This window comes from Papilio polytes, unplaced genomic scaffold (assembly GCF_000836215.1).
Source record: "Papilio polytes unplaced genomic scaffold, Ppol_1.0 DF823510.1, whole genome shotgun sequence".
Classification (NCBI taxonomy): Eukaryota; Metazoa; Arthropoda; class Insecta; order Lepidoptera; family Papilionidae; genus Papilio; species Papilio polytes.
The window spans coordinates 2,610,335-2,622,778 of record NW_013525694.1 but is presented as its reverse complement, the minus strand read 5'-3'; the positions used below and the strand labels follow the sequence as shown (position 1 = coordinate 2,622,778).

The 12,444-nt window shown below is 32.0% G+C and overlaps 3 protein-coding genes across 3 annotated transcripts; 1 reads left to right on the top strand and 2 right to left on the bottom strand.

Moving 5' to 3' along the window:
* Positions 1–2,259: 2,259 nt before the first annotated feature.
* Positions 2,260–6,655, bottom strand: LOC106104618 (ATPase family AAA domain-containing protein 5). The gene is made up of 2 exons (XM_013284715.1): positions 2,899–6,655; positions 2,260–2,587 (listed from the first exon to the last, which is right to left on the bottom strand). The coding sequence occupies exons 1-2, from the start codon at positions 6,342–6,344 to the stop codon at positions 2,329–2,331; spliced, it is 3,705 nt and encodes a 1,234-aa protein (XP_013140169.1). The 5' UTR covers positions 6,345–6,655; the 3' UTR covers positions 2,260–2,328.
* A 177-nt stretch (positions 6,656–6,832) lies between these two features.
* LOC106104619 (cytochrome b-c1 complex subunit 2, mitochondrial-like) lies at positions 6,833–10,800 on the top strand. The gene is made up of 10 exons (XM_013284716.1): positions 6,833–6,975; positions 7,149–7,282; positions 7,360–7,534; positions 7,829–7,960; positions 8,492–8,662; positions 8,863–8,954; positions 9,072–9,169; positions 9,459–9,622; positions 9,997–10,215; positions 10,603–10,800. Exons 1-10 carry the CDS (start codon positions 6,931–6,933, stop codon positions 10,684–10,686), a joined length of 1,314 nt encoding a protein of 437 aa, XP_013140170.1. The 5' UTR covers positions 6,833–6,930; the 3' UTR covers positions 10,687–10,800.
* A 40-nt stretch (positions 10,801–10,840) lies between these two features.
* Positions 10,841–12,153, bottom strand: LOC106104620 (E3 ubiquitin-protein ligase FANCL). The gene is made up of 4 exons (XM_013284717.1): positions 11,516–12,153; positions 11,281–11,439; positions 11,032–11,210; positions 10,841–10,960 (listed from the first exon to the last, which is right to left on the bottom strand). The coding sequence occupies exons 1-4, from the start codon at positions 12,012–12,014 to the stop codon at positions 10,856–10,858; spliced, it is 942 nt and encodes a 313-aa protein (XP_013140171.1). The 5' UTR covers positions 12,015–12,153; the 3' UTR covers positions 10,841–10,855.
* Positions 12,154–12,444: the final 291 nt, after the last annotated feature.

The following is a 12,444-nucleotide window of genomic DNA, read 5'->3' as shown; positions in this document are numbered from 1 at the left end:
GGACCTTTTGAAAACCAGCAGCCGGTCACATAACAACAGGAAGTGATATCTGCGTCCGTAGTGTGTTGATAAGGAGAAAGTGCTCCTGTTATATATTTTTCTACATGAACACATTTGTTTCCTTGCAATTATGGCATATTTATTGGTTGTAAGTTGCATAATTTGGATGATCTTTTCTAGTAGAAGTTGTAAGGTTTTGCTTAATTTAGATGGTCTTAATTGTAGAAGTTGTAGTGTTACATAATTTTGATGGTCTTTCCTAGTCGAGGTTGTAATGTTTAGCATAATTTGGATGGTCATTTGTAGTAGAAGTCGTAAACTGTAGCATAATTTGGATTGTCTTTTCCCGTAGAGGTGTAGTATGAACTGTGTTTTTCGTAGATTGGAGGGAGGATTATTTTAAAGGTTTTTCAATCTTTTGACTCTGGCGGCACGTGTATCCGTGACTGCCCAACTGGGTTAAGAGTTGTGTAAACAAATCTTCTTATATGATAACGAAGTGTTGGACTAAACGTGACTGCCAAGAATTTGAATCATGTTTAAATCATAAACATTGATGTAGGTTCAATGACTTAATCAAAGTTAATTATGTAGTAATTTCGATATGGGATATCCTTTTTCTATGAAAAAGTCGTCGTTGATTTTAAGAAAAAGATTGTATGAGGAATATATACGCTTGATATAATTTTTACTCCCAAAAAAATATTCCTTTAGGAAACTCTCAGGTACTACGTTATAATTGGGAAAAAGTTTTTTTTATATTTTGTTCCCTACCTTTTTTGTATTCAATCATTCTAAACAGCAAATACAAAAATTAATCATGACATTATAATATTTTTATGTTTGCATTCGCACATTAATAACTGGTAATAAATAATATTTAAAAATAGAATTGTTTTTACAATAGCTTATCTAATAAAAAAAAACATAAATCGTTTATTAGTAGCTGTCAAAGCTATCGGGCTTTTTTCCTCTGAGATACTAAAGTAGTCTGCTTAGTTACAAGATAAATGTTTTGTAAACATCATTAATTTTATTTTAATATGATTAATCTCCAATAATTCATGAACTATGTAATCTAGAATTCTTACAATTATACTGACACGTAAGATAATTTCAAATGTGCACGTGTGACATGACATTTCCTGCACAAAATAGACCAAGAATTAATCAGATATAATACAACACTGATAGAGTTTCTGCTACAATAATTTTACCAAAGCAGCCCCTGTGAAAGTAGTAAAAAGTGTACCCCTTTCCGTCGTTTGCTTCAGTAAACAGACAAAAAATATAATCTACACGTATATACACGTCACAGGGCGGATTTTTACTGAGCGTACGATTCCACATTACTAACTTGCTTTAGATATAGACGTGTGGAATTATGCACCGTGAGAACCATGCCTTGTAGAAATAAAATTATTCATTTTAATACATTTTTAATCCCTAATTTGCATCTACATACATTACGTATAACTTTCTAGAAAATTCATCGCTATCAAGTTCTCGTACACTATCGACAGCATTCAAAACTGGGTCACTAGATTAGACAAGTGGATGATACACCATTCATATATCGCGTTTATTAATTACTAGCTGTCGACTGTGACTCCGTTCGGAATTAAAAAAAAAGCTCATGTGTTCTCCCAAAACTATGTACATATATGGCAAAATTTCACGGAGATCCGTTAAGTAGTTTAGCAGATACTTTCTAACAAACATCCATTCATACAAACGTTCGCAATATGGTTTTCTAGACTTCGAGAAAGTAACTTTTCGGGTATTATCTTCGTTAATTTTTAAAACCTAGCTCGATGAATCGAATCATTACAGTATAACATCCATTAAAACACAAAAAATCCCTCATATAACAATTCTGGACACATAATTAATAATTAAATACCACTATTACAAAAGTTGTCAGAGTTTATTTCATTACATTTACATTAAAACTAAAAATATTGATTATCCTCAAATTGTTTTCGGTATTATGACTTGTATCAATAAATATTACCTGATTTTAAATTAGTAAATTCAACGAAATTTCGATATTTCCACCTTAAATGAAGCATAAAATAATTTATTTGCATTAAAAATACATACAATTAGGTTTATTTAACTAGAAACAATTAGTCAATATTAAACATGTTTAAGCAAATAAACAGTGTTTTATCTAACAAATTATAAAAGTTTGTACATTTTATTATGTAGTTTAAAATTTTATTTACTGGAATAGACAGAAATCATAAAATATAGTGTAGTTTTCAAGATAAATTAAAGAAAAATTATTAGAATAGAGATTAACAGAAAATTAATTAACTAATTAAATCAGTAATGTTTTTCACAACATAAACTATCACCCAACTTATCTAAATACTCATTGTTACACAAAATATTTAACGATTTAAGGTAATGACAGAATCTATTATTTCTTTTACTACTTAAGTCAGTTTTGGACCTTTCCGATCTGCATATACTACGACAACCTGACCAATAGTCCAAAGCAACTGATCTACGGTCCAAAACAGCTGCCGGGTTCAAATAACTAGTCAAGCTTTTATGTCGATGTAATATTTTGTCACGATCTCTGAAAGAAACAAATAAAATCAATAAATACATGAACAATAATTTAATGTCTTACATAAAAAAATAAACATTAAATGACTATTGATTTGTAACCATTTACTTTAACCCATTTTCAGAGGAAAACTTTTTTCTTTAACCTATGCTCTTGCCCAAGGAAAATGTAAACCCAAACTGGAATACACTATGTAGGTTCCAGTATTTCTGTTTTCCAGTTGTAATAAAACACTGGATTCTGAACTGAATTATTGTAAACAAGCATAAAGAAATTAAAATAAATTTACACATCTACAGGGTAGACAACAAAATGCTTACCTTTGCAAATTCATAGAAGGAAACTCTACATCAGTTCTCTGCTCATATTTTAAAACTCTTTGTGCATGCTTAATGTTGCTAGTCATCAAAAATTGTGATATATCTTGTGTTACATCATAATTTCTATCATAGTGCCCAAAATTTTCGTTTTCAATCAAACTATCGCTTCCAGGAGAGAACCATGGGTTTGACGTAATATCAGCATTTAAATCTCCTGTCCTACTTTGGAACATATCAAGAACTGAAAGGGTATCTATTACTGATGTTACTGTTTCTAATTTCAATATACCATTTTGTTTCTCATTTTCCTTTCTACAAGATTTGTCTATATCATGGTTGAAATTTAAAAGTTCAGGTAAAGTCCACCATACATTAAATGTAAGGAATGGTAACGGATGTTGCAAATTTATCTGCTTATCCATAAAATATTGTAAACTTGAGTTACAAATTATATTAGAACTTGTAACTCTATCTTCAAGTTCCTCATTAACAGCCCATGACATACTTGAACCTTCATCATCCCCTGCCTCTATAAAATCATATCCTTGAGATGCATTTTCTTGTTTTAAAATATGCCTATGTGATGTCATATAGAATTGCAAACAATTTATTGTCTTTCTTATGTCGCCTTTAAAAAAATCTAAAAGCTTAGCTCCTAAACCAGGATAGCAAATGCTACTATCAGCTAAACACATAATATCTAGCCATGTCCCAAGCATTCTGGGTAGGAAAGGTTGCAGATTTATAACTTGGCTGTATTTCAAGAATTTTTGCAGATGGGAACAATTCACTGATTCAGCTATTAAAATAACTGGGCGTTTAGAACTATGCACAAGTTGTGCTATTGCAGAACAAAATCCATCATCTTGCTCAAAAACTATATCAGCATCATCAATTAAAATAAGAGACATAACAGTCCTCATACTTTCTTGACTTGAAAATGGTTCACTATTTGAGTCTTTCTTTGAAGAAATAGACTTCTGAGATAAATTCTCAAGAGTCTGCTTTTTAGGTCTCCCACGTTTTTTAATCTGTGGTATGTTAGCTTCAACATCTACTGACTTCTGAGAACTTTCAATGCCATCCCTCTGTCTGTTTACTTTATGGGACTGTGTTGCTTCCTGTAAATCTTGCAGCATTATTTTACCTGTTCTTTTACTACTGGCATTAACTTCAATAACTTTAATTGATAACTCAGATGCAACAGCATAAACACTGGATGTTTTTCCGCTACCTGTCTTTCCAGTCAAAATAAGCAGATTGTTCCTCATTCTTTTAACATCTCCGCTGTCAGTGTCTGAATAGCAAAAGTCAGATGAATCGGAATCTTTCTGTTCTGGTACATAATTTTCAGTCCAAGATATCAACCATTTCCTCAGTTCTTTAATACTTTCGAAGTTTCCTATTATTTGTTTTGTTGATGTTGCCTTATATTTATCTGTCCATTTTAATTTATCCGGATTGTCACTACATGCATCTGATATACCATTGATTATTTCAACACTATTATCTAAATAATTACAATGTGGCTCTCCAATTTCTCCTCTACTTTTAGCTTTTAAAGAATTATAGGTGCGGTAAACAGGAAATTTTGAATACTGGTTCTTCATTGTTTTTAATAATGTTTTAACATTGTTTTTAATGTCTAATGTATTAACATACTCATTATTAGTGTTTAACATTAGTAAGTTTTTATAGAAATCAGATGATATATTAGTGTTGTCCATTACAAGGTCGGAATCTAACAATGGTAATGAAAGTATGGTGCTTTTTGTATCATGATTTAGTTCAATCTGTTGAATATGAACCACTGGTAGAAAACTATTACTACTTGATGTCCTAGTCACTTGTTGTTTATTGTTTTTCTTTACATGATTTGGAATTCCACTATGAAGAAATTCTTGTTTAGCTTTTAGCTCCTCTGCAGTCAATTGAGGTTTCGGAGTAAATATTGGGGCTAATTTTAATGGCTTTTTAACTGGTATACTTGATGAGGTAGTATTCTTTTTTTTAGATGTTTTATTTGGATATTGTTCTATACATTTAGTTGTCTTATTCTTCACTCCTAGTGTATCTTCATTGCTAATAATTTTCATTTGTTCAATATTACTTATTGAGCCTTTTTTCTTTTTTGGTGTGAAAATATGGAATTCTTCATCTGAACTTGATACAGCATCCTCATACTTAATTGGTTTTTTGATATTTCTTTTAGGTCTAGAATCAGTTGATGACACTTCCAGAGAGCTAGCAAGTTCACTTTCATTGACATGTTTTTTTCTTTTTCGCTTTTTTCTGTCACCTTCCTTACACTCAATTTTATTAGTTGGTAATATAACATTTTGTGTATCATCATTACTATCAATAATCAAAACTGGAGTTATATCATCAATATTCTTTTCTTGTTTCTTTTTCTTTTTACTTTTCGATGTAATTTTCACTTTAATAATTGCTTGTTCATCTACCCTATCATTATCACTTTCATTAACAACAGATTCACATTCAATTTCTTTTGTGACTACATTGAAATAACAAAGCATATTTTCTTTTTTTCTAATGGACGGTGACAATATGTTCAAAAACTCCACTTCTTCTTTAGATATATTATTAGTAAGAGTACTATCTGACAAACTAGATTTAGGAAATGATTTAGAATTGTTAATAGATTCGCTTATCTTTTTAACACCATTTTCAGACTTCAGAGGTTGATTCAATTTATCAACTTGTGGCTCAGGAAGGGACTTCTCATGGGCATTTTTACTTGAATTTGAATCAGGTTTTGCTATCATATTTCTTAGCCTTTCTGCTCTTTTTGCCATTTCTTTTTTAAGGTATTTTTCTCTAGATTCCTCCTGTTCCTGCTTCTGTAAGGCCCCTTTAGCCTGAGCCATTTTTTTCAGTGACAAAGTCCTTCTAACTTTGAGCTCTTTCTTTTCAATAACTTCTTGTAATTCATTTTCATCTAAAATCCTTTCTTTGCCTGGTGAATTAGATCCTATTACTTTATTGCGTGAATCCATTAGAACTTTAAATGCATCTGTTTGATTTTTAGATTCTAGAGAATGTGTAGGACTTATAGTTTTTGGATCAAGCTCATCAGGTTTTGTGTGCAAATCTTTTTTTCGCCTATGCATTATAAAACTTTGCTTGACTCTGGACGGCTTTAAGTTACTTTTTACACCAGTAGTGGTACTCATTTCGTTATTAGGTGACTTGATGATTAATGAAGTAATGAATGTTTGTGATACATCTATAATTTCTTGATCTTCCACTCCATCTTTCCTGAGCTTGTACTTTTTAAGTTTTCTCTTAAGCGTTCCGTCACACTTCGGCTTTAAAATGTTCCTGCATCTCAACACAGCTCTATCCTTGCGCTTTATGATATTTTTAAACGATTCGGCTTCTTGTTTTGCTTCTTCGATAAAAACAGTATCCAAACAAATTGACATAACTTTATACAATGGTTAAGATGTGCCGTAGATAGTATTTTTATACCTTACGTATCATGTGCAAATTGTATGTTCTTCGTTAAGATGCATTTTGAAATATTCGACAAGTTTCATGTGTTCAATCACATTTTAACTTTTTAATGCCTTAAAGCATTTAAATACTTGCTGACGAGGAACTTAACACCTGACCTTATTACTTTATAAGTAAAATACAAAATAACATTCATGAATAGAATTTGGCGCCTTCGTTTCCGAAGGCTTCATACGACTTTGACAATGACAATGACAATTTAAGTTGTTTTTTTTTCGTTTACAAACTCTATTTTAACGTTGACTTTTTGTTGTGTGTGACGATTATGAGATTCTTATAGTGTAAACATGAAACTTTTGCATTTCATTAGTCATGTATTTGTATCGATTACTTAATAAATAGGCAAAAAACATAAAAAACCTATATTATCTTTGTGCCATTTTCGACTTTTGATAAATTGACATTGACAGTCGTCTTCAATAAGGCCTCTTGCTCGCGGAGCGTAGAATTTTTGCCTACTAGATTTTCTTCAGTATCTTCCGAAATCTTATAAAAATGTCATCGAAATCACTTGCTACCCCTTTTATTCGTCATGTAACGGTAAGTGATCGTTATCTATTTGTATTTAAATTAAAAAGCTTTGAAGTATAAACTTGATTCCTTATGTCAAACCCCTGTTATGTAAAACCTTTAATTTCATATTATCGTAATTTATAGATCATATGTTAACTCGATCGTATCTTGTTCTGATATAATGCGTTAATACATTTCAGAGCAGGGGATATGCGCAAACAGCTCCAGCTGCGAAGAAAGAGCCTAAACTTCAGACAAGTGTTTTACCAAATAAAACATTCGTCGCTGCATTCAACAATGGGTCTCCTGTTACTCGCGTGACGATTGCCTTTAAGTAAGTTATTGCAACTAAAAGTGTATTCTAATAATTATTAAGTTTCATATTACATTATGTGAATTTTGTGTTCTCAGGGCAGGTTCCCGTTATGAACCTCAGACTGAATTGGGTCTCGCCCACGTTCTACGTTCTGCTGCCGGTCTGTCTACAAAGAATTCGAGTGCATATATAATCCGTAGACAACTCAATCAAATTGGTGCATCTTTCACGGCATCTGGAGACCGTGAATTTGTTTACTACACTGTTGAAGTAAGTATTTTAAGATTATTTATAATTATAAATTGTATACAAACTAGAAACAATATTATTGACTTATTTTTTTTAATAATGTAATCTTACTAATACTTTAACGGTGAAATTTTGGATGGTTGAATGTTTGTTCCTACATATCTCCAGAGTGGCTCTAGGAACCTTGCTTAAATTTAAGGTAGACCATAGTATGAAAGAACACTTGCTAATAAGAGTACTTGATAAGTTTTTTCTGCATTGTATTTAGAAGTTGCAGGTGGCAACTTGCATATTGATATATGTATCTCTTTTTAGGCTACTCAAGACAACTTAAAAACAGCGCTGGAGTATCTTAACAAGATTGTATCAAACCAAGAGTTTCGTCCTTGGGAGCTGACTGACAATCTGCCACGACTGAGATATGATATTGCTGCTCTCCCACCTCAGGTACTAGTCCTTGCTAATTATAATAAATGAAATTTTAAAAACACTATATTATTGTTTACATTTATGAAAATTATGACTACCATATATAAATTATAATAATCTTGCTTCCTTGCTAGCTTGTAGTTTATGGTCCCTTATGTACATGAAGGTTTCTTCAATTTATTTACCCCCTAAGTTTAATAGCATGAAAATATATAGCCTAAAGCATGTAGTAAGTGTAGGGCTCTTTGTTAAAGAAAGAATTGTTAAAAAGTAAGCTATGACATCCTACCCCACTATAGTACACAAACAAAGTAGTGTGTGTTTATGCTTTATTATATTAGCAAAGATAAGGTAAATATTGATCAACAAATTATAAATACCCAGTCAACATTTAAATGGATTTGTCTTTCCCTATAGCACATTGTTGAGACTTGAAGGGCATGTATGCCACATTTAAACTGTAAATATGTGAACATAACATCATTAATTTTTTTATTTATAACATATTAATCTTGTGCTAAATATTCAAAAACTATGTTATTGATATAGGTCCGTGCAGTAGACCTGTTGCACAAGGCTGCATTCCGTCGTGGACTTGGTAATTCCCTCTTCATTGCACCCAAGAAGATTGGGAAAATCAGCTCCGAGTCGCTCCAGCATTTCGCGAGCAACAACCTGGTACCAAATCGTTGTGCCATTACTGTTTATGGTGAGAGCCAGGTAAATAGAAAATTCAAATATTTAATATGCAATTTTAGTATTTAACACACCATAGCAATTATCTTGTATGAAAATAACAGAATTGGAGATAGCTATTTGTCAGATGAAATAATTTGAAACTCATATGTATGTGTACATACTCATATAATGTAAACTGTGTGAAGATAGTTCATTAAATAAATAATGGCATTTTATTATAGGACACAGCCTGCCTCCTTGCGGACAGTCTTCAACTTTCATCATTAGTTCAAGAATCCAAGAACGACACTACCTACTATGGTGGAGAGTTAAGGTAAATAAAAATGAAATACAATTGTATTTAAGAAGAATTATTCCATTCATTTAAATTGTGATTAAAATTAAATAGTTTAAATTTATCCAATTATTGAGGTTTGATTGATAATCTTAGGAAGGAGATGGGTGGTGATCTTGCCCATGTTGCATTGGCCCTACAAGGTGCACCGGCAAGTATCCCACAATCTCTTGCATTGGCTGTTGCTGCTAAAGGTAAGTAAATATTCTACATTTTGACCAGACAATCAAACCAGTGTGGGAAAAAATCCTAGTGGGCTGATCAGCCCAATGGCCAAGGCACTAATCAACCCAAAATCGTTAGTAGTCTGGCCTTACTTTTTCTGAAATTAAAAAAATGTAGCCTAGGTTACAGTTAAATTACCTTTTTAATGATGAAACAATGTTTAATTTGAAAATAAAATCCAATCTTGTCCAAGTTCAGTAGTTTATATGTAAATCAAATGTATACAAAAATACAAATCTTCCTTATATTTATATCTAGCTTTGGGCTGTGGGCCGGTAACCAAATGGGGCGCTAACAACTCGCCAGTAGCGAAGGCTGTCGGCAACATTGGGCCGTTTGCTGCGGCAGGCTTCAATGTCTCCTACAGTGATAGTGGCTTGTTTGGAGTCATGCTCTCCGTGCCCAAAGATGAGGCTAATGCCGTAAGTACACCATACTTCAACCGAACCCTACATTAAAGCTGTGTATTATTTCAAGACAAAACTGTTTAAAAACCGGTGAAGTTCTACTTCACAATTGGAAATATGTGTAACTTTTAACTGTAAGTTTTAACTGAAACTTTACAACTATCAATTTTTAACTGTGCAGTTAAAACTGAAAGAGTGTATAAGGGCTAAACTAAAATATAGAACTATTAGTGTGCGTAGTTTGAATGTCGATCCTGAAATCATTGATCAAATTGTTGTAATTAAGAAAAAAAAAATCTCTCTTATAATGAATATATATATGAAAGTGAAGGTTTATTTACTTCTAGGTAAACATAAGCATTTTTTTATAAACATTTGTTTGTCCACAGGCTGTGAAAGCTGTAAGTAACCTCCTAAAGCAGCCTCTGAATGCTGACGCCATCAAGGCTGGTATGAACCAGTTGAAGCTGCAAGTTCTAGCGGAAGCTGAGGACGGCACTTGCATGACAGAGTCCCTGGCCGCTCAGGGCCTGCACAATGGCACTGCTAAGTCACCCCTCGACATCGTCAGGGAAATCGATCAGCTGTCTACTAACGATGTGGCACAAGTAGGTTCTTGAAATCATAGAATACACTAATATTTGCTCGCGATTTTGTCTATGCGACAAAATAATCTATATTATAGTGATAAATGTAGCCTATGTTACTTTCTAATGGTAAAAGGTTATTATTGGTCTGTTATTGAGTTTGTTACACAAAAAACACAAATCTGACCTATTCTATCAGAGATGACATATGCATGCTGATATGTAAACAGCTCCTTTTAATTTCATCTAATCTGAGAAAAATGCTTTAATCAGTAGAAAGTAATTTATTTGTAATGATCATGGTAGTTTAATCATTTCTTAGTAATTTATTATAACTAGCTTTGTTGTAAGACTGTAATATTTTCCATCCACAATTCCAAATGCCTTAATGTGATATTTTTTTTACAGGCCATGTCAAATGCATCCAGGTCTAAGCTATCTATGGGATCCGCAGGCAACTTAGTGTTTGTTCCATTTTTAGATGAATTGTAAATTATTCATTGATATAATGACATTAATTTACTTAGTCCATTTGGAAATTACCATGTTTTGTTGTATATTAAATCTGTAATTTATTTGTTCAGCTGGAATAAAGAGTTGAAAGGACATACTTTTTTATTTATCCATTTGTAATGAGCAAAAGTTCTAAAACATATCAAATTTATTTATCAAGTAATGAACATGCTATAGGATGAGAGCATGTTGGACAGCTACCAGTTGCCACTCCGAAAGCTGGTGGCCTACCTCCAGCAGAAGCAAGGAGCCACTGAAAAAAAGTTGTTTTAAAAAATGTGCATCATACAACACAAGAAAAATATAACAACCTAAAACCCCAACCTCATATAAGCAGCTCCTATGGTAGTAAACACCACAGTTATTATTTTGACAGAGAGGCTGCGGCACACTTGGATCCTGTGGCAACTCCTCACACAGACAAATTGCACAATGTTGTTTTTCCGACATGGTTGCTGGTTCCGAAAAAATTACCTGATGTTTATTTGAAAAACTAGATATATCTGAAACAAAAAAAAAATTTGAACGATGTTCCTAATGTCATAAATAAAATTGTGATTATTAAATCATTACCAAATGTAGACATGATATTGTCAACAATACTTTTATCATGATCCCATGTTAAAAAACCTTTTTGCAACTTATCATTCCAAGATTCAGATTGGCCTATTAGATAAATATTTCTAGCTACACCATCAGGAGTTACTTCTATATGGAGCCAAGTTCTTTCATCTATAAAAATTTAATTTCAATTAATATTTATAGATTTATTTTTAATGGTATCAAACAAAATTATTTTATAACAAACCTAGAGCTATTTTCCGATAATCGTCTTTATAAGAAGGATGTAGTGGATCCATAACAAAACAAAATTGATCAATTTGTTCCAATTCGTAGAAATAATTACTTAAATTGTTTACATGATTCCTGAATGTATCTATTATTTCATTTATATTGTTGTATTCTTCATCTTGATAAGATAAATGTGGTAAATTTACCTTAGTTATCTGAAATTTTCTAGGACCAGAAAATGTTATAAAGATCTCATGTTCTCGAAAACTTTCATCAATTATAACGCATTTGAGTTCTTTTAATGTTTTACCAAAATAAATGTTGACATTATCATCAATATGTTTAATCTCATCTAAGTAAGCTTTGTCAATTTGATCCATATCAATTGAATTTGAAGAACAAAAATTTAAACTGTTTTTATGTAGAAAGAACTTTTCTAAACTGTCTATTAATTGTGTAAAAGATTTATAATTAGTAGGATTAAAAACTTCTCGTATTTCTTTATTCGATTCCATTGAGTGTTCGCATTTAAACTGTATTAAATTGGTATTTAAAAATCTGTAAACGCAAGTCTTGTTTAAATCTAGCCTTATTTATAAATTCTGTATCAAAGTTTTAAACCTGGCAAAAGGGGAAGATGACAATGACAACTATAAAATTGACAGATTGACTGTCACCAATCTGACAAAACTCGTTCAGAAAATAATATATTATAATAGATCGTCACATTAGAATAAAATCATGTCGACTCTAAAGCGATATTTAAAAGATGTTTATGAATTAACGAGCTGTTGCCCGCGACGTCGTCCGCGTGGTATTAGAAAACATACGAACTATATAAATTACAGAAAACTACGTATCGCTCGGGAACGGGACATATCTCGGGGATGAAGCTTATCCCATGTGTACTATAGACTTTGTTTTATATCTGTGCCAAATTTCAAT

Excerpts from the sequence above, each read along its gene's own strand:
- LOC106104619 (XM_013284716.1), top strand. The coding sequence starts at position 6,931 with ATGTCATCGAAATCACTTGCTACCCCTTTTATTCGTCATGTAACG. Across the intron at positions 9,623-9,996 it reads CCAAAGATGAGGCTAATGCC|GCTGTGAAAGCTGTAAGTAA; the intron begins GTAAGTACACCA and ends GTTTGTCCACAG. Across the intron at positions 10,216-10,602 it reads CTACTAACGATGTGGCACAA|GCCATGTCAAATGCATCCAG; the intron begins GTAGGTTCTTGA and ends TTTTTTTTACAG.
- LOC106104618 (XM_013284715.1), bottom strand. The coding sequence starts at position 6,344 with ATGTCAATTTGTTTGGATACTGTTTTTATCGAAGAAGCAAAACAAGAA. Across the intron at positions 2,588-2,898 it reads CCTTCTATGAATTTGCAAAG|AGATCGTGACAAAATATTAC; the intron begins GTAAGCATTTTG and ends TGTTTCTTTCAG.
- LOC106104620 (XM_013284717.1), bottom strand. The coding sequence starts at position 12,014 with ATGGAATCGAATAAAGAAATACGAGAAGTTTTTAATCCTACTAATTAT. Across the intron at positions 11,211-11,280 it reads CAATATCATGTCTACATTTG|ATATATCTAGTTTTTCAAAT; the intron begins GTAATGATTTAA and ends TTTTTGTTTCAG. Across the intron at positions 10,961-11,031 it reads ATAGGAGCTGCTTATATGAG|TGGCTCCTTGCTTCTGCTGG; the intron begins GTTGGGGTTTTA and ends ACTTTTTTTCAG.